The sequence below is a fragment of the Pteropus alecto genome, unplaced genomic scaffold (genome assembly GCF_000325575.1).
Source record: "Pteropus alecto unplaced genomic scaffold, ASM32557v1 scaffold3, whole genome shotgun sequence".
Lineage (NCBI taxonomy): Eukaryota > Metazoa > Chordata > Mammalia > Chiroptera > Pteropodidae > Pteropus > Pteropus alecto.
Genome location: NW_006442484.1, coordinates 33,465,469 through 33,485,853, shown reverse-complemented (window position 1 = coordinate 33,485,853; position 20,385 = coordinate 33,465,469). Strand labels below are relative to the sequence as shown.

The following is a 20,385-nucleotide window of genomic DNA, read 5'->3' as shown; positions in this document are numbered from 1 at the left end:
AGGAAGTGAGTCAACAGTTTGTTTCTATTTTTCTGCCTATAGTTTTTCTTTCTCTTTCTCTTTCTTTTTCTTTCTTTCTTTTTCTTTCTTTCTTTCTTTCTTTCTCTCTCTCTCTCTCTCTCTCTCTCTCTCTCTCTCTCTCTGTCTTATATGGCTTATTTAATTTTTAACAATGGTCTTTGATTCACTGTAATTGTCATTGTCATCATCATACTCACTCCTATCTCAGGGGCCTTGAGTTTGCTATTCCCTTTGTCTGACCTAGATATCCTTTTCTCCTTCAGCTCATTCAGACCTTTTTTTATATGTCATTTATATAATGATATCTTCTTAGTCTCCTTTCTAAGATTGTAACCTTAACCTCTACCTTACACTGAGGATCTTGTTCTCTGTTTTAAGTTTTCTTTGTAGTACTTATCACTATCTGTGGTTGCTAACCTCTAAGACAGCTGCAAATGATCCTCACCTCCTAGGATTCATATTCCTGTGTAGCTCACCCCCACCCTGAAGAGGACTGACCTATATAACCAATAGGATATTGTGGAAGTAACAGAGTGTGACTCCCAAGGCTGGCTTAAACAGATATTGCACTTTTATCTTGTTCTCATTTGAATCATTTTCTCTGAGGGAAGCCAGCTGCCATGTCATAAGGACTCCTGAGCAGGCCTGTGCAGAGCCCTGTGGTGAGGAACTGAGGCTTCCTACCCACAGCTAACACCAACTCACCATCCATATGAATGAGCCTTCTTGGAGGCTGATCCTCCCGCTCCAATTCAATTTTCAAATGGCTGAGGCCCTGGCCAACATCTTGACTGCAACTTCATGAGGTACCCCAAGCCAAAATCACCCAGTGAAGCAGCTGCTTCTGAATTCTGGATCTAGAGAAACTTTGTGAGATAATAAAGGTTTCTTGTTGGTTTAAGCTGCTAATTTGCTACATGGCAATAGGTCACTAACAGATCACAGAGACTGACTACTCTAGGCTAGGCAGTAGCCCAAAGTGGGACCTGGTATAAGAACCCCAAGAGTCCTGTTTGCTGAGATAGGAACCTCAAATTTCTTATTACCCCATATATCTGTACAATAGATATCTATCATTTGGGGTAACCTGAGCAAGTCTGTAGTTCTTGCAGCTAGAAAGGACTCTCACAGATAGTGCAGTACAAAAATAGAAGTTCTGAGAAGTCAGAGGTTACAGGAAGGTGAGGGTTGGACACTTCATGGAGAATTGACACATGAGCTGCCGCCAGAATAAGAATACACTTTAATCAATAGATGGTTTAGAGATCAGGGCTCATTATAATTTATAACGCATAAGAACTAACTGTAAGTATACAAGGAAGTAATTTATAAATTTTACTTCACTTGGTGTTGATTTTTCTTGTGTACTTAATAGACATGCTTTATTCCACATAAAGTGTTTTTAAATTATTGATTTTTAAAAAGTTTTGAGTTATTTATTACCAATAGGAAATACTATGTGTAGCTTTCATTAGAAATAATACAAGGAACATTTCTCAACCCATGATTCAAGTACTTCCAATGATTTATAAAGGTGTTTCAGGTATCATTAAATGTGGTGATGGGGTCCATTTCCATTTCATTTTTTAAAATTACATAAGGCTAAAGAAAATCAAAAGGAAAAAGCAAGAGAAGAAAAAAAGAAAATCAAAGTTTGCAATTCAGAATATCTGCCCTTGTGACTTTCGATTTGAGTTTCATTCTGGAAATGATTATTTGTTTTATCAATCATGTCTTAATACAGAGACAACATTATCTGGTGGGAGAAGTGGGAGGAGGGAGAGATCTGCCTAGTTCACTCATTCAACGAATATTTGATTCCTTACTAGGCGCCTGTTGTTTTGGTTTTTACGACATTCCCTCTGCCTGGGATTTCTCTCTCTTTTTCCTTTTCTGCATGGCAAACTCATTTATTCTGTGAGTTGTAGCTCAAATATTGCCTCCTTTTTGAAATGTCCCTTACTCTACAAGTTATTTCTCCTTCTTTTACATCTTTATAGCATTTTGCCGGTCATACATTTGTAACATCTTTTATGTATATGTCTAACTCTCCCAACAGACTGAGCACTTTAGGTATAGGGCTCATTCCTCTTTATATCCCTTTCTCTTTACTCCTTAGCACTACTCATTCAGACACATACGAGTGGCTCAGCAAATGTTTGTTGGATGGATGATGGCTAGATGGACGAAAAATTATTCAAAAGCATGAAAGTGGGAATTCTGCTTCTGACTATAAGGGAGTGTGATGCTAATGTTCCCACTAAGAATAACTATAAAATCTAGAGAAAATCCCACAAGAGTTGTATTTGCAGCTCAGAGAGCTGCTAAGGTAGTTTGTTGAGGTGAGCCCAATACTGTGTGTGTTATTTTTCCTCTTAGGAGAGTTGCCAAAATTTTAAGCAGCTAAAAGTAGAGCAGAGTTTTTGGCAGTCTCCTGGTGTTTAAGGAGACAAAACTTATAGTTTTAACTCGCCAAAGAGAAGGGGATCTAGTTAAGATCAAGACTTTCCATTGAAATCCATGGATATTGGGCCTCACAAAGGCTACACCTCTTCAGGTCAACTCAATCCCTGATTGTATTAATGTAATCTTCAGTACTCTAGCTGCCTACCAGAATCCTTTCTAGAGGAGAATAACATCAACTAGAGTCTCTTCATTTTTTCCTACACAGTGTCTTGTTTTTGATTTAAACAAACAAACAAACAAACAAAAACAAACTACCATGCATAACAAGACACAGGCCAAAAGGGGAAAGAAAAAATAAAAATAAAAACAGACCAACAGATGACCCAGAAATTAGAATGATCAGAAATAGACTTTAACTGTTAGTAAGTTCAAGGATATAGATAATAAGGTAGAGAATTTCACCAGAGACCAAGGATATATAAAAATATAAACATTGAAATTCTATAACTGAGAAATCAATGGCATTATGAACTCAATAGATGAGTTTCATAGCACTTTTGTTAAAACTGAAAAGTAGGATAGTAAACCAGAAAGAACAAGATTATAGTATGGAGAGTGAAAAGTATTACAAACATAGAAAAGAGCAAAAAGAACATATGGGACATGGTGAAAAGTCTAACATATATATAATTTGAGTCTCAGAAAGGGAGGAGAGAGAAAATGGAGTAAAAGTATTATTTGGAGCGATTATTTTCCAAAAGTGACCAATAACCTACAGATTCAAGAAGTACATTGATTTTTTAGCAGGATTAAAAAAACAAAGAAAACAAGTAGGCATACACTATCAAAATGCTAAAACCAAAGATAAAGAAAATCTTGAAAGCAGACAGAAAGAGCGCCAGACTGACTGGATTTCTCAGTGGGAATAATTGAAGCCAAAACAATAAAATTACATCTTAAATGAAAGAAAAGCTGCCACTGTAGGATTCCGTATTTGGAAAAAAAAAAAAAAAATCCTTCGAACATGAATGCAATAGAAAGACATTTACAGAAAATCAAGAATTAAGGGAGCTTGTAGTAGACCTGTACTTAAAGAAAACACCAAAGGAATTTCTTCAGGCAAATGGAAAATTATCTCAGTAATACAAAAAATGTAAGAAGAAACGAAGAGCAACAGAGTAGGTAAATATGTGTTTAAAGGAACACTGACCATGCAAAATAGTGATAAAACACAAAGGAAGGGAGGTGCATGAAGGGAGGTACATATGTCTAGCTTTGTCTGGGATCCTAGCATTGTCTAAGAAGTGGTAAAAATACTAATTTATTTTAGATACTAAGAATCCAGGGTTGCATGCTGTAATTTTCATAGCACCCACTACAGAAATTAAAAATAAAGAATATATAATAAGCTAAAAGAAAAAAATGGAATTTAAGAATATTTAATCCAAAAAGAAGATAAAAGGAGGAAAAAGGAACATAAAACAAGTAGGACAAATAGAAAACAAATAGTAAGATAGTAGATATCAACTTGTACATTAGTAATTACATTCAATAGTAATGGAAATGCTCCAATTAAAAGACAGATTATCAAACTGGATTTTAAAAAAATTACTTGCTACTTATAAGATTTATAGTTACTTTGGAAAAGTGTTTCACAGTATCAGCTAAAACTAGATACATGTATACACTTTATGACCCAGCAATCCACTTCTAGAAATATGCCCACAAGAAAGCATGCATATATGTACCACAAGATATGCACAGGATGTTATAGCAGCATTACTTGTAGTGGCCACAAACTAGAAACTACCCAAATATTAATCAACAGAAGAATGAGAAAGAACAACCTATGGTTACATACTACGACATGAATGAATCTCATAAAAGTAATGTTTGTCAAAAGAAACCAGACAGAAAAGAGTACATACTGTGTGATTTCATTACTATAAAGTTCAAAAACAGGCAAAACTAATCTGTGGTATTAGAAATAGAATAGTGATTTCCTTTGGAGGGGAATGGCGACTAAAAGGGGTTAATATTCTGTTTCTTAATCTTGCTGATAGTTATATGGATGTATTCGTTTTATGAAAATTCACCAAGCTATATACTTATGACTTGCACATTGTATGGTGTATTTCAATTAAAAGTTTACTTCTTAAAAGATATACCAGTAAAAGTATGAGAAATGGCAGCAAGGTCAATCCAGTTATATTTTAGGTTATAAGAAACTTAGCATGCTTCTAGAAGAAAACGATGAATACACTGGAAAGGGAGTGTTTGAAGATGCTGAATAGATGATATATTAAGCTTTTTAAGGATGAAAAAGAGACAGGATTCATTCAGCAAATATTTTAAATTTCTTTTATAGTCCAAGCGCTTTCTGAGGTGTTTGGGATCCAATAATTAATGAGGCTCAGTCCCTGTTTTCAGAGATGTCACTGCCTAGTAGGGAAGGGTACCAAGAATGATGATAGTTAATAAAAGCTACATGTTTTGAGAACCTTCCTTGTATTAGGCACTATGCTGTGTAGTTTTGTACTTACTGTTCACAACCATCCAATGAATTTTTGTTTTCCCACTGAGGAAACACAGGAAATAAGTTGTCCAAGGTCTCACTACCAAGATAAAAAACCCTAGTCTGTCTGACTTCAAAGCCATGTTCCTTCTGGTACTTTACCCAGTCGTTGGATGGTGACTTAGAAGAGGAAAAACTATGTAATGGAAATGCAAATGGACATCAAAATAAATTCCACTGGTGATGTCTTGAAGAAGGTGGTATATGTAGATGGCCTGGATCTCAAAGGATGAGTGGACAGAGAATAATGTTTGATGGTCTGGAAGTAGATTTGGAGAAATAAGTCTTCCTCTGAGTGAGGACCACACTTTCAAAGAAGGCAGCAGAGGTGTATAGTGAAAATGACATGGCTGAGTACTGTTTCTCAGAAGAGGATCGAAGGGTCTAGCTGCTCCACATACGGGCTCTAAACCAAGGATCTTGTTTTCCACCCCTTCCTGAACCTTTTTCCTACAAAGGTGTCTGGGCTCTTCAATTCCTGACCTTTTCTGTACTTCCTTGCTTTTTAAAATTTGGGATCACACTGCACATATAATTTTATAGCCAGAATTCTTTTTTTTTTAGGCAAGGTAACCCTTTGTTGACCTCACAGATTGCAAGGACCTTGTCAGTTTACAATCCCTTATTTTTTTATTTTTTACACCTACAGCACCTGGTCTTCCTAGGTTGTCTCCTATCCAAGTACTAACCAGGCCTGACCCTGCTTAGCTTCCGAGATCAGACGGGATCGGGCTTGTTCAGGGTGGCATGGCCGTAGACTAGAATTTTTTTTTTTACTTAATATTTCATGAAAAGCATTTTCCCAAAGGAAAATGCTTATTGGCTAAAATATCCCCATCCAGCTATCTTTAAGCCACCATAATGGGAAAGTTCTAGATTCCTACCAGAGTTCAAGTCAAGGTAGTCCCATGCGTAATGCAGGTGCTTATAAAACAGCAGGAAAAGAAAAACCTGTGCACAGGATAAATTGTGCTTTGGGACACCTACCCTCATTGCTAGTACATCTTGGATGGTTAAACTACCAAATGAAACAAGCAGTATGAGGCCAGGGAAAAACTCGCATCTCATACATTAGGATAATTTTAAGTAACCCACTGTATTGATTAAGTTAGTGATACAGCTGCTGTAACGGTGACCCTAATTAACAGTGGCTTAAACAGATAGGAGTTTATTTTCTTTCTCGTTACAATCTGAGTATGATACGATGGCTCCACCTAGGATCCTTTCACCTTGTTGCTCTGTTATTCCTAGGCCGTTTCCATTGTTTATAGGATTAAAGATGGCCAACTACATTCTAGCCAGTGGGAAAGGGGCAGGAGGATTGAGGTAGCACACTTCTTCCTTTTAAAAGCTCATTTTTTACATTTTACTTCTGCTCACAACTTATTATCCAGAAGTTACCAGAAGACTGGGAAGTAATCTAGCTTGGTGGCCACGTACTCTGTACTACATAAGACGCTGAGGTCAAGTACTGGGGACAACTAATAGTCTCTGCTATATTCTGAACTTAGTAAAATCAAGGTTGCTGAATTTGGACAAACAGCTGACTGTTAAGTTCTGATCTTTGTAGTAGGGCATTCTTCTACTTGTTTATATTAAAATTATAGTACATACAGGACTTTAAAATAAAACTAGGTAAAATCTTACTGATTTTCCCTATGAGACCCAAGAGAATATGGAAAATTAAGGCCTTGTGCTCCTTTATTCACTGGAATTCAGTAAATCCTCATATCCTTTATCCATTCTGGCTAATGAAACCAAACCCTTACAGGCCTACTTTTGATTCTAATGCTAACTAATGAAATTCCAGAACCAACGCTTAAAAATGTATGCCTTTATAATGACCACAAACAACAAAAGAGAGACCAACGCAGAAATGAAGGAGGTGAGTCTCTACCCTACAGCAGTAGAGGAAGAGAGATGGATCTGTTTCATAGAACTAGCTTTGATGAGGTGTTAAATTAAGAACATCAATCTTGTTTTCCTGTGCAATATGAAAACTTGTTTGAATATTCATAACTTGAGCAACTTGTTTTATTCTGTTTTAATTTTAACAAAAAGATCTTGTAAAACTAAGACTTTTAACATTGTTACTGCATACTGAAAAGATAACATTATAGCGAGCAATTAATGTTGGCAATAATACTGTAATTTATGTCTTAACTCCTAAGCAACCCAAAGACTTAAAACTTTGTTCAGTAAAATCAGAAGAGAATCACTTGCTCATTTCTCTTTTCCCACATATACAGTGGAGAAAAGTAATTCCTATCATACTCATCAATTTCTTATTTTAACAGAGATTCAGAGCCTTGTTGTTAAATTAACAAGGGCAATTGCCTTTTTTTCTGTGAAAATTTAATATCTAATATACTTATCTTTAGGAATTCATGAAATTCTTATTCTCGAGTTATTTAACAGTGTTTCTCTTTTTCCACATAGACTGTCCTTCATCTACCTGGGTTCAGTTCCAAGACAGCTGTTACATTTTTCTTCAAAAAACCATCAAAGTAGAAAGCATAGAGGATGCCAGAAATCAGTGTACTGACCATGGTAAGGAGCTTTTCCCCCCACATAAATCAGTAAATAGTGTTCACTAATATTTTTTAAAAGTGGTTTTGTCATACTTCACTTTTACCTGGATCCTTATAATAATTTTATTCTACAATACACAAGTCACAGGCAGTGGAATTGTGTGTACATTTAACTCTTGAGTTGGAAGACAGATGTTAGACAATACTGTCCAAAGCAGAGTGATAAAACTTTAGCAACAACAGTAAATGTGTGTACTCTGTGCCAGGCACTGTGCCTAAGCACATCATATATTTTAACTGGCTTTAATTATTATAACAAACCTATCAGGTAGTTTATTATTAGCCTCCTTTCATCAAGAGAAGAAATTTAGTTCAACTATTTGTTTGAAGTCACACAGAAATTGGCAGAGCCAGGATTCAAACTAGGGTGACTTTAGTAATCACTCTGTTTTTCTGCTCTGAAAGTACTGTTTCAGGCATGTGTGTGGGCAGAGGTCAGACTACATGGGACCATGAAGTGAGACTGTGGTAAAGAAGTGTATGTTAAAGAAAAATGAGAAAAGGCTGTTTGCTAGAGGATGTGTACAATATTATCTGGGAAACAGATTTGTAGCTTTACATTGTGAAGTATTTTAAATAAAAATGTTATTTTTAAAAAGGCGTGCTTGGGTGCCCTTTATATATTTGGCTGCTTAGCCCAAAGTGCATCCTTGTTGTTAAGCCTCTAATTATTGTGATCCTCATCAGCTTAAAACTAAACTATGATATAAACTAGCATCTTCTTCAACCGAAATATCTACGATGATGAGATGAGAGTCCTTGATTCTTTAGTGCTTTATATTACTGTTAGAGATCTGAAGATCTCTTGATCATTTCATTAAATTTTGTCTTAGGCACATTTATCACTCCAGCATTTAGAAATCTAAAAACATAATTTCTGACAACCTACCAGTAAAACATTTTGGGAGAATATCAAATTGTATTAGAGATACTTTAATTAAAAGCATATCCATTTATTATAGAGAGAATAAATGTTAAGCATAGAAGTTTTTAATCCTACTAAGTGCTACGTAGTACTCAATACATATTTGTTTCCTTTGGAAAAACTCTTACCTTTTAAATGATGGTGAACATTGGCTCTTTGAAAACAAGACAAAATTTCCAACATGTCGATCTGGTTTCTTTTCAAGAGTATTGAATAATAGGAATTTTGCTGGTCTTACAAGGTTTTTTAAATGTGATTTCCTCTACAACTATTCTGTCTTTTTAAAAACTCATTTGTACTAGCAATACTTAGACATAAACACAGATGTCGATAAACAAATTATATTGGAGGCTGAGAGTTGAGAAGACGTTTCTATATTCTTATTAGCTTGCATGAACCATAAAGTGAAAGTTCATTGTCCAGCTTTAATACCCATCTTAAGCAATTAAACAACTGCTTACTGTACAGAGGCACAGTGAATACTTGTGATTGACTTCCTCTACAAATCAGCCGTGGTTATCTGTATTTGCTATTTTTCTTTGGCAAACAAAGCAAAACAAAATTGAAATACTCTCAGCAACTCTGTGGCCTGATTTTTGATTGCTTGTTTTGAAGTTCATTAACTCTATTAGTTCAAGCAGAGTAACCATTTAGGAATTTTAAATTGTTGTGTACAGATCTACTTATACAATTTGTCTCGTGTGTAAAGAAAAATGTCTTCTCCCTGTTAAAATGTATAAATTCAGTTTACCTTATTGATTTAATATTCTTCATACATTTCTGATAACCTCACCATTTATTTGACTGACTTTAGGACCAGAGTTCTTAATCACATTTGCTTCCAGTGAAATACCCATTTCATGAATCAGAAAATTAGCTAAAATTAATTTATAATACTGTTACTTTTTTTGGCTAGGATGTTTTGGTTTAGAACAGTAGATGGACCTTAATTCAGTGTTTGCTTTGTATGTAGAAGACAAAGCACAAGGAATACTAGAATATACAAAATCATATCTTAAACCTATCTAGGGGTATGTATAGAAAATGAGTTATTTGTTACCTTTTGGGCTGCAGAAAGCTATATTTAGAAATATCCCCAGGGCCTTGTGCTAATTTACTTAATGTTACCTCTTCTTTTTCTTTTTTTTTAAATTAATTAATTATGATGACATTGGTTAACGAAATCCAGTTTCAGCTGTACATTTTAACAGTAAGGCATATATATATTTACACTGTTCACCTCCCATAGATTTCTTTCTGTCACCACATATTTGACCCCCCTTACCTTGTCTACCTCCCCTTCCCCTCTGGTAACCACTAGCCTATTGTCCATGTCCATGAGTCTGTTTGTTTGTCCTGTTCATTTGTTGCTTTTAGGTTTATAGTCCACATATAAGTAATATCATGTGATTTTCAACTTTTTTTTTCTGGCTTATTTTGCTTGGCATGATTATCTCACAGTCCATCCATGTTGTCACAAATGGCAGTATTTCATCTCTTCTTATGGCTGAGTAATATCTTTTTTCTTGATACTTTTATTCACTTAGGAAAATAATTGTGAGAGGCTAAATTTTTTCTTATATTGCAACATTTACCTTTAATTTATATATTATCATTATGAGAAAAAAATATTTTCAGTCTCTCCTGTTTGTGATCTATGAGCTATGTCACTAGCCATAAAAAGAATTAAAGACCCAAATTACATCTCAGCAGGTAGTGTCACTGGTAATTTGTTGTAAAGAAAATTTTGCTTGTGCACATGTATTCTTAAGGGACTTATGCTGTCATTTGTTAAAGAAAATGAAAGTGTGTCATATTTGCCTGACATAGTAATTTAAGTTTATACAGTATCTAATTAGATTACAATGTTAAAAATCATTAAAGTTCCACTGGCTTCTCCAAGGTCAGAGAGAAGGATGAAAATTCATCTCTGAACACTTAAGCCTAAACTATAACCTACTTAAGTATTTCTCTTGAGGATTTTTCTAGTGTGGCACTTTGGTCACATTTCACAAGTAAGTACTCGTGTGTACTAGGGTAAAAGTTTGTATGACATTTAACAGACAGGAGGTGATAGCAGTTGGAACCATCACAGAGTTAAAATGGCGATATGACTCAGAGAAAGAATCTTGCTGAGTCTCAAGTTTGGATTGATTACAGTATTATTAAGTATTTTAAAGGTCAATTTTTTTTTCTTTTAAAAATTCTTTCTTAATTACACAATTAAGGATCACTATAGAAAACTTAGAAAAACATATATGCAAATATTTTAAAAATCAAACAAAATCACCCTAAATTGCACCACCCTAAGGAAATGTAATAACTGTTAACATTTTGATTAAGTATCCTTCTAGACCTTCCCTTTCCTTCTAGGCAAATGTAATTTTAATGTTTGCCATAGATAGATAGATAGATAGAAAGATAGACAGACAGATCAGGTAAACTATTCTATAATCTACCTTTTCCCTTAAAAGTTTTTCCATGGCAGTAAATATGGAATACATATTTCCTAATAACTACATTATTCCACTATAGAGGAATGCCATAATTGATCTAATTAATCCTCTGATGTTGCCTATTATTTCCAGTTCTTTCAGTGTCATAAGCAACATGTATTGAATGAACATCAGTGATTGTGCTTAATGATTGCCTCAGCGTAATTGTTAGGTCAAAGAGTATGTACTTTTAAAAGGGATTTTGAGACATCTTGCCAAATTGTCTTCAAAAAGGCTGTACTAATTTTTACTCCAAATGACCATTTGTCAGTTCCTATTTTTCTACATTCACGGCCAACACTGTTTAATCTGAAAGTTTAATTTTTGTGAGACTGCATTTTTCACATATTTCTTATTTTTCCTTTTGTGGGGTTGAAGTGCCTTTTTTTAGCCTGAGATCAATTTTTTTTTTCTATTAAGATGTTTGCTTTTTTATTTTTTATTTATAATGTAGCTTTAGTCTGCCCAGTTTGTGATTTTCTTTTTTACCAGTATGGTATGTTTTGGGGGGAGATTTTTGTTTTTTTCCCCCCATAGTTAAATTTCTTGGTTAAGCCTCTTTTAAAAGATGTAACTTAATACAGATTTTCCTTACCGTATCAGTACATAATAGGAGCTCTTTTTCTTTCCCATTTAACCGTTATTACAAAAACATATTGATTTTAGAGTGGTCATAAATGCAATAGCTTATTATTTAAGCCTCCTGTAATTTTCAGTGTGGTCTCTGTAGCAGCAGCAGCAGCAGCAGCAGCAGCAGCATCACCTGAGAACTTGTTAGGAATGTAAATTCTCAGGCTCCATCTCATTTCTGCTGCATCAGAGAAACTCTGAGTGTAGGGCCCAGCACTGTTTGAACAAACCCTCCAGCTGATTCCGATGCACACCAAAGTTGGAGAACCACAGATCTAAGACAGTTCCAGCATACCTCATTCTTTTGTGCTTCACATAGTTTTTTTACAAATCGAAGGCTAGACCCTCCACCCGCAAAAAGATGCCTTTCTTTATCGCAATACTCACTTTATTTCAATACTTTGTGGTTGTATGGAACCCAACCCACATTTGCAATAGCTTATTATTTAAGCCTCCTGTAATTTTCAGTGTGGTCTCTGTAGCAGCAGCAGCAGCAGCAGCAGCAGCAGCATCACCTGGGAACTTGTTAGGAATGTAAATTCTCAGGCTCCATCTCATTTCTGCTGCATCAGAGAAACTCTGAGTGTAGGGCCCAGCACTGTTTGAACAAACCCTCCAGCTGATTCCGATGCACACCAAAGTTGGAGAACCACAGATCTAAGACAGTTCCAGCATACCTCATTCTTTTGTGCTTCACATATAGTTTTTTTACAAATCGAAGGCTAGACCCTCCACCCGCAAAAAGATGCCTTGCTTTATCGCAATACTCACTTTATTTCAATACTTTGTGGTTGTATGGAACCCAACCCACATTATCTCTGTGGTATGCCTGTATTCTGAAGTTCTCCAGAGCCTTTGTCATCAGCGTGATTTGAGAAGAATGTAATTCAATAGTAGGAAAGACTTCTTATCTCTTCATGTATTTTAACTCATTATAGTACACAAAGCCTCCAAGATAACTTTAAAATGTGTGTAGGATCAACTACTTCTCCTTGGAAAGTAATAGGAAAGTTGTTATTTCCATAATACCTAAGGCTGGAAAGTCTTGTTTCTTAGGAACATTTTTATATTCCTCGTTTAGCTGAGGACAGCTGAAAGGATGTTACCTGTTTTTCCTGTCTTCCCCAGGTGTTAGAGCTACCCTCCCCAACAGATTTCTGGTTGCTATACTAAGCTTTGATGTCATCATTCAATCATTGTTTTATTCTGCAAAAATATAAATATCATGAGAGAAACTCCATAGCATTTTCTCATAGGTATTATCTAAGATAGTGACATTATTTTTTTTTAATTTGCAAGAGAATCATCGGGTAAGAAATGGGTTAAATATCTCTTGGAAAAGTGAAGTTACTAATGTTTATAGGTTGCTATGTAGCTTATAGATTGTTAAGGATAAAACAATTTTTGTGAGACAAAATATGTGTGCCTGCTCCTCCTTACTCTAGAACCAGGTGAGACACTCCCAGGAAAAATCAGCTATCCAATGAGAATGAGGACCTCCTTTATCAGTTGGTTTCCTTAACCTGGACTTAGTCCTAAGGATGACCACAAAGGAAGATATGGGAAAACACTGGCTTCAGGCAGCAGGTGCATAAAGTCCAGTTAAGTGAGGCAGGTCAGAGACTGCTTGTTACTTAAAACTTCATTAGGTTTTGGGACTGTTCTGGCAAGTTGCCCTCATACTGTGCAGCTCTCCTGGGTGTGGTCAGAGCTACCTCTCCTACACTTCTGAAATGAGGGCAGGATGGGCTGTGATTGCTAGAGTAAGCTGGTAAAGGGGAAAAGTTAAGTTGAGAGATGTGTAAAGTGTGTTTTACTGCTTAAGCCTCCCCATGTTCTCGTTTATGTGGTTACGAGTGAATGAGAGTATAAAATGATTTTGCTCAATTTATCATTATCACGTTATTTTTTCTGATTATAGTCTCTTCAGAAATGTATAATATTCTTGTTAAATTTTTTAAAAATGTAAAAGTGTAACATGCATATATAATAATGTATAATTTTATATACTTCATGTGATTTTCATCGGTTCTGGGAACATGCTGACATTTTTTCTTTTTAAAATAATTTCAGGAGCAGACATGATAAGCATACACAATGAAGAAGAAAATGCTTTTATCCTAGATACTTTGAAAAAGCAATGGAAAGGTCCAGATAATATCCTCCTAGGCATGTTTTTTGATACAGATGGTAAGTGATACATTTTACCTTGAGGGATATCAACTTTGTTTCCTTAATATTTATAAAATTGGTGACTTTTTTAGCTTCTTCAATTCTCTAGTTTAAGCTGATGTTTCCTCTGGTCTCCAGATACTGTATTTTTAGTATGCACCCATGGCTTGTACTATAGCTTTCTTCCTGAGCAGCTCAATGTGTTTCACATGTGAAAGTCAAAGGTGATTCTTTTGTCTGGATTAAAATGTGGTTCTAGGCTCAGTATTTTTGCAATATGGTAGGGTAATAAAAATCAGCATTAGTGTCAATGATTAATAGGATACAGGTAGACTGAAGTATCAGGGTTATATCATGTTAATGTATTTATTGTCCCTATGGAATATAAAGTTCACATATAATTATTTCCAAAATGAAATTACTAAGGTTACTATTAATCATTTAGCCATTTTCTTGGCTATTTCTCATAAAAGTTATATTTTTTTCTTTACAAATATGACATCTTCAGAGGCTTCTTGAACAAATAAACAGAGTATATTCCTATAGACAGAGTATATTCCTCCTTCTAATTTAAATCCTACAACCAAAAGTTTAGACCAGACATACCTTAATAACTTCCCACCTTTAATTCTAGACCCTTTTGGCTTTCTTTTATATTGTGATGATGTTGAAAATATTCTTATCTGACAGATGAGAGTTTCAAGTGGTTTGATAAGTCAAATATGACATTTGGTAAGTGGACAGATCAAGACGATGAGGAGGATCTAGTTGACACCTGTGCCTATTTGCACACCACAACTGGTGAATGGAAAAAAGGAAATTGTGAAGTTTCTTCTGTGCAAGGAACCCTTTGTAAAGCAGCTAGTAAGTATAATTGAAGACATTTTTCCATTCTAAGAAGGGTGAGATAAGTGTGCCTCAATATAAGGAGTAAGATTTCAGATTAGGATGGTTTGCTCCCAAATCTCTTTGAAGTCAAATACGTTAATTCTCCTACATTTCAGAGATAGGGCTGGATCAGGTGAACCATACATATTTTTATTCTATCTGCTTCTTAGAACTTACAAGAAGTCAGAATTTCTTCTGTTGTTCAAAAGAATTATCATAGCATCTTTGCCTGTGATTTGATTGAACAGGTAAAGTGGTGATGAATAATCATGTCCGATTCCAGAATTCTAATGTTTACAAATAATTGTTTCTGTACAAGAACATTAGTTCTTTTGTTTAGGTGGATAAAGAAAAACTGCATTGTAGTTTATAATTTATTCTGGATTAAAAAAATAAATATCTTCTGACCCATTAGAATGCTCTAGTGCAGCAGTCTCCAACCTTTTTGGCACCAGGGACCAGTGCTCCTATGAGACTCTAATGCCTGATGATCTGAGGTGGAGTGGAGGCGGTGATGCTAGCTCTGGCGAGTGGCTGCAAATACAGATGAATCTCTGCTCACTTGCCTGTCACTCACTTCCTGCTGTGAGGCCCATTTCCTAACAGGCCATGGACTGGTACCGGTCTGCGGCCTGGGGGTTGGGGACCCCTGCTCTAGTAAACAAAGTTATCCTGTCCCACAATAACATTTTGGTGTTATCGTTAAACATTAGACAAACTTCGTTCTTTTAAAAAGAACTGTTTTTTCATTAAAGACACTTAAAATTTCAAAATGTGATTTTGGGATGCTTGAAAAAGCCATTTCCTCACTTTGCATCCTTAGTATTCCCCACTTCTATTTCAAATGTAAACCAAAACTATACATGTCTCTGATTATTTATTTCCTTTACTTATATCTGGAATGAGATACATTTTTTTTTTTTTTACTTGCTTCAGCAGAGTTTTTGACCACAATTAGTTTTATAGTGATTATGTAAAATCTGTCATAGTTTTAAGGGTAGTAGCATTCAACTTCCAGTATTTATTGGATTAAAAAAAAATTTTTTTTATGTACTGTACCTCAGGGCTGTATTATATAAATCAATTTTTTAATTAAACTATAGCTCTGAAATATAAGAAATAGTGAGCAAATCCATGAGGTTAAGGTTACAGTTGTATACTTTTACTATGTTTATTTTTACAGACTGTCCAACTAAAATCCTTTTATTTCCCTCACCTCATCATAGTCTTTTTCTTGAGTCCCTTATTCTTTTATCACCAACCAAGCTAATGCAGTTAGATCTCTACATCATTTTTTCCAAACTAAGTTCAAAACAATAAAATAGGCAAATGATCAAGCAGTAAAAATATGGATGATATTAAGCTATTAAAGGGTTCATTTTTAACTACTTTGAAAGTATTTAAAGGCAATCTTAGAATAAAGCAAAGTTAAATTTAAATTTTCTTTTCTATTTTAGTTCCATATGAAAAGAAATATTTATCAGGTAAGTCTTTTGTAAAATTTTTCCCACAAAAATATATTAAGATTCTAGCAAGTTAAAATACTACTTAAGACCTCTTTAAAAAATTATTTAACATAAAGTAGAACTTTCATAGACATTGAACAAATTGTTAGTTTAGTAATATGACTTAACATTTTAAATATGATTAATTTCAAGTTATGTCTGAAATGAATATTTTTTTAAACACCAAATTATATTTTCTCACTGAACTCCATTATGTTTTTGTAGTAAATGACTCTGCATCTTTTGTTTAAAAAATTTTCACCTCATGCTATAATTACAATTCATGAAACATCTAAAGGGTTTACTAAATGTATTTTTTTTAAAAAAGGATCCAGTAATATATCACATGGTTCAAAAAGCAAAACTATACAAGGCAAACACTAAAAAGTCTGTCTCCCATTTTGCCCCCATTCTGCCTTACCGGGCACCATTCGTTTCTTCTTTAACCTCTATTGTTTCTTTTGCTAATAAGCAAACTGATATACATGACTCAGTCATGTATTCACTAATATATTCTAGATAGTTCTCCATATCATTATCTATGAATTGATCTTTTTTACAGTTACACACTCTTACATTGTGTGGATACACGTAGCTTTTTAAACAGCTTCAGACTACTACTGGGCTGTTTCCAAACTTTTGCTATTACAAACAATGCTGCAAAGAATCAGTCACCTTGCTCAAATACATGTTTAATTACCAGAAATGCTAAATTGAAAGTCAATATATAACTTCGATTGATACCGTTTTAGAGGAGTTGTACCATCTTGCATTCCAAGCAGCAGTATATGAGTGCATTATAAAACTTCTGAACTTTTGTCAATTGTATAGTTTTTAATCTCCATATTTTGAGATAAACATAGGGTAAAATGCACAAATCTTAAGTGTACACCTTGAGAGTTGCTTACGTATACACCTGTGTAACTACCGCTCAGATCTAGAGGACATTTCCATCACATATGCCTCTTCCCCATAAATGTCCACCCTACTCCACCAGTAACCACTACTATGCTTTTTATCAGCATACATTAGAGTTGCTTTTCTTGAACTTCACATAAATCTACCTCTAGTGGTTTCTTTCACTCAGGGATTTTTTTTTTTTAACATTCGTCCATGTGCATATATACTGTACTTTATTATTGCATAGTATATTATAAATATACTCGTTGGTACATTCCCTTATTTATGGGCATTTGGCTCATTTCTAGTTTGGCACTAATATCCCACAGCTGCCTAGGACATTTTCAAACATTTCTTTGGACCAATATTCTCATTTTCCTTGAGTACATTCCAGAATGGAACTGTAATCATAGGGTAGCTAATGTTTAGCTTTATTAGAAACCATTAATTTTTCAAAGTGGTTGAACTGTATTACATTCCTACTGCCAGTGTTCCAAAGTTACTGTCAACCTATTTAATTTTTGCAGTATGCAGTGATCTTATTGTAATTTTAATTTTCTTGATGTGATGAATGATATTGAGCACCTTTACGTGTTTATCAGCCATTTGGATGTCTTTTTTTATGAAATGCCTGTTCAAGTCTTTTGCCCTTATTTTTTATTGGTTCACTTTCCTATTGGTAGTTTTTAAAAAAATTATGGATGCAACTCCTTTGTCAGGTATGCATATCATGAATATTTTGTTTGGGGCTTACCATAATATAACTATGATGAAAGAGAAAAGGAGTGTTTGAATATGTGCATATTTCTCTCTCTTCTTTAAGAGGAATATTTGTTACATTTTAGAAAGTCAAGCAAAGCACCACACCCACTGGGCTATCTAAGAAACAGAACAAGTTTTGACCATGATGTAGAGAAATTGGAAACCTTGTGCACTATTGGTGGGAAGGTAAATTGGTGCAGCCACTGTGGAAAACAGTATGGTACCTCCTCAAAACATTAACAATAGAATGACCATAGGATCCAGAAATTCCACTTATGGGTATATACCCAAAAGAAGTGAAAGGAGGAATCAAAGATATTTGTACACCCATCTTCACAGCAGCATTATTTACAATAACCAAAAGGTGGAACCAACCCAAGTGTCTCAACAGATGAATGGATAAGCCAAATGTGGTATATATACTATGGGGCATTATTCGGCCTTAAAAAGGCAATTCTGACATGCTACAAACATGCATGACCTGCAGGACATTAAGCTCCGTCACAAAATAAGCCAGTCAAAAAAGAATACTGTATGATTCCAATTATGAGGTCCCTAGGATAGTAAACCTCATAGACACAGAAGGTAGAATGGTGGTCGCCAGGGCTTGGGGTGGGGGCGGGGGGGCAAGGGAAGTTATTATTTATAGTTTCAGGTTTGCAAGAGTTCTATGGATAAATGGTGATACCATACTAGAACAATGTGAATGCACTTAATGCTACTGAACTACACTTAAAAACGGTAAATTTTGTGTATTTCACTGCAATTTAAAAAATTAAATCAAGAAAAGCAGTTTAAGCATGTTCCTTAGAAGCAAAAAAATAAAAAATATATGGTGGTGGTTAGCATGTCTGCTTTACATGCAGTTCCTGGGTTCGCACCCCAGGTGGAGCCACCAACCATACCCCGGGTGCAATGTGAGCATATGGGAGGAGACGCCCCGCCTTCAGAAATCCAGTTCTTAAGGCGAAATGGCAACATCCATAGTGGGTGGGTGTGTGTGGGTGTGGGTGTGTGTGTGTGTAAGTGCTGGGGGGAAATAAAGAGGGAGGGACAGAAAAGTAACAGGAGGGGTTAATTTTGAGGAATAGAAATTAAGGGCGAGGAGTAAATGGGGCAGGAGCAGCATAGTACTGTTCACTGCGTTCCCTGTAGAACCATGAATTTTAAGCTATGTATGTATACTTAAGAAAAATGTATGCAAAATGAAACATGTTTAGAAAAGATCAAATGGGTCTATGATGGGTCTCAAAATCCGTATCAGGAATAGTTGAAAGATCTGGCCAACATTGTCTTAAACTTGTTATCTTTAAATTCATTAAAAAACATCTCATAAATGTGTAACTACAATTGTCTTCCAGGCTTTCAATTGTACATTGAAGACAGCAGTGAATAGAAAAAGCCTCTGCTCTCAAGCTTACATCTTAGTGAGGTCAAATATATGTAAAATGTGTCACATGACATATACTGTAGAAAAAAAGGATGTGTGTGCAGGAAAAAAGGGAGAGGGGTGTTGCCTTTTTTTTCCCTAGTAAGGTAGCCAGGGAAGGCCATATTTGAGCAGAATGACTGAAGACCAAAAGGAAATGGAAAGGATGTTTGAAAGCCTGCCATCCCCTTTGGAACAAAAGTGGCTGCACTCAGATATACATGGTGCATAAGCACACAGGAAATGGCAAGTTAGCTTAAGCAGGCTGCAGCAAAGGCTTACTGGAGATAATGCAGGAGTTATATCTCCTGTGAACAAGCAGATATTAGTATTAAGCGTGAAAGACAAGACGGATATCCAAGAGAATGGATCAGCATAAACCAAGGGGAATGGTTTGAATTTTCTGCCACTTTCTAAAGCTGGGAGTTTTATGTATACAGTAGGAGCTCAAACTGGCCTGTAAATGATAGAGTCCAACAAGTGTTGTATCATTTTTTAAAGGTGGATTTTGTAATTTGGGTCTCAATCAGTGTTAGAATTAAGGAAGGTTGCAGGAAGAGGAATGGTCAGAATGGAAAAAAGATGTATGTGTAGTCTTGATGATTAATGTAAAGCCTACCTAGTATAATCACGAGATTGGATGACTTAACAGTAGCTATTGGTGTTAACATTTAAGGGAACTCAAGGTAGAATGGACTTGGGAGTAATGTGCAGTGACTTATCAGCTACATATACACACTTACCTTTATTTACATAAAATACTCAAATGATTAACCAAGCAGGGTTTTGGGTCCAAAAAGATGAAGCAGTTTGAAAAATGGAGAGAGCACTGTCAGGCAAACCAAGTGACATCTCAAAGCTGAGTGGCTAATACTCCAGCTGTAGTAGACACAAGAACCATATAAAATACATGTGTTTCTGCATTTAGTCAGATCACTGCTGACTTTAGGTTAAGAAGATGGATTATATGGGTTTGAGAAATGAGGGGAATGAAAGCTTATGTTTTAGTATGTTTGTTGCACGTTTCCTCAACTGCCTTTTATTAGGCTAAAGAAGGAAAATTTCTTCCTAAAGGGTGTTTTGCTC

At 35.3% G+C, this 20,385-nt stretch overlaps 1 protein-coding gene and 1 pseudogene across 2 annotated transcripts in view; one reads left to right on the top strand and one right to left on the bottom strand.

The window, feature by feature from the left end:
* The window catches only part of LOC102884532 (CD302 antigen), a 107,727-nt gene that overhangs the window by 86,041 nt on the left and 1,301 nt on the right, over window positions 1-20,385 (top strand). For both annotated transcript variants that reach the window (XM_015596691.2, XM_006921111.3), the window contains 4 exons: window positions 7,442-7,552; window positions 13,717-13,833; window positions 14,506-14,679; window positions 16,161-16,187. In XM_015596691.2, coding sequence (XP_015452177.1) covers window positions 7,442-7,552; window positions 13,717-13,833; window positions 14,506-14,679; window positions 16,161-16,187 — 429 coding nt within the window. The remainder of the gene's footprint in view (window positions 1-7,441; window positions 7,553-13,716; window positions 13,834-14,505; window positions 14,680-16,160; window positions 16,188-20,385) is intronic.
* On the bottom strand, window positions 5,643-5,761 carry LOC112470409 (annotated as a pseudogene).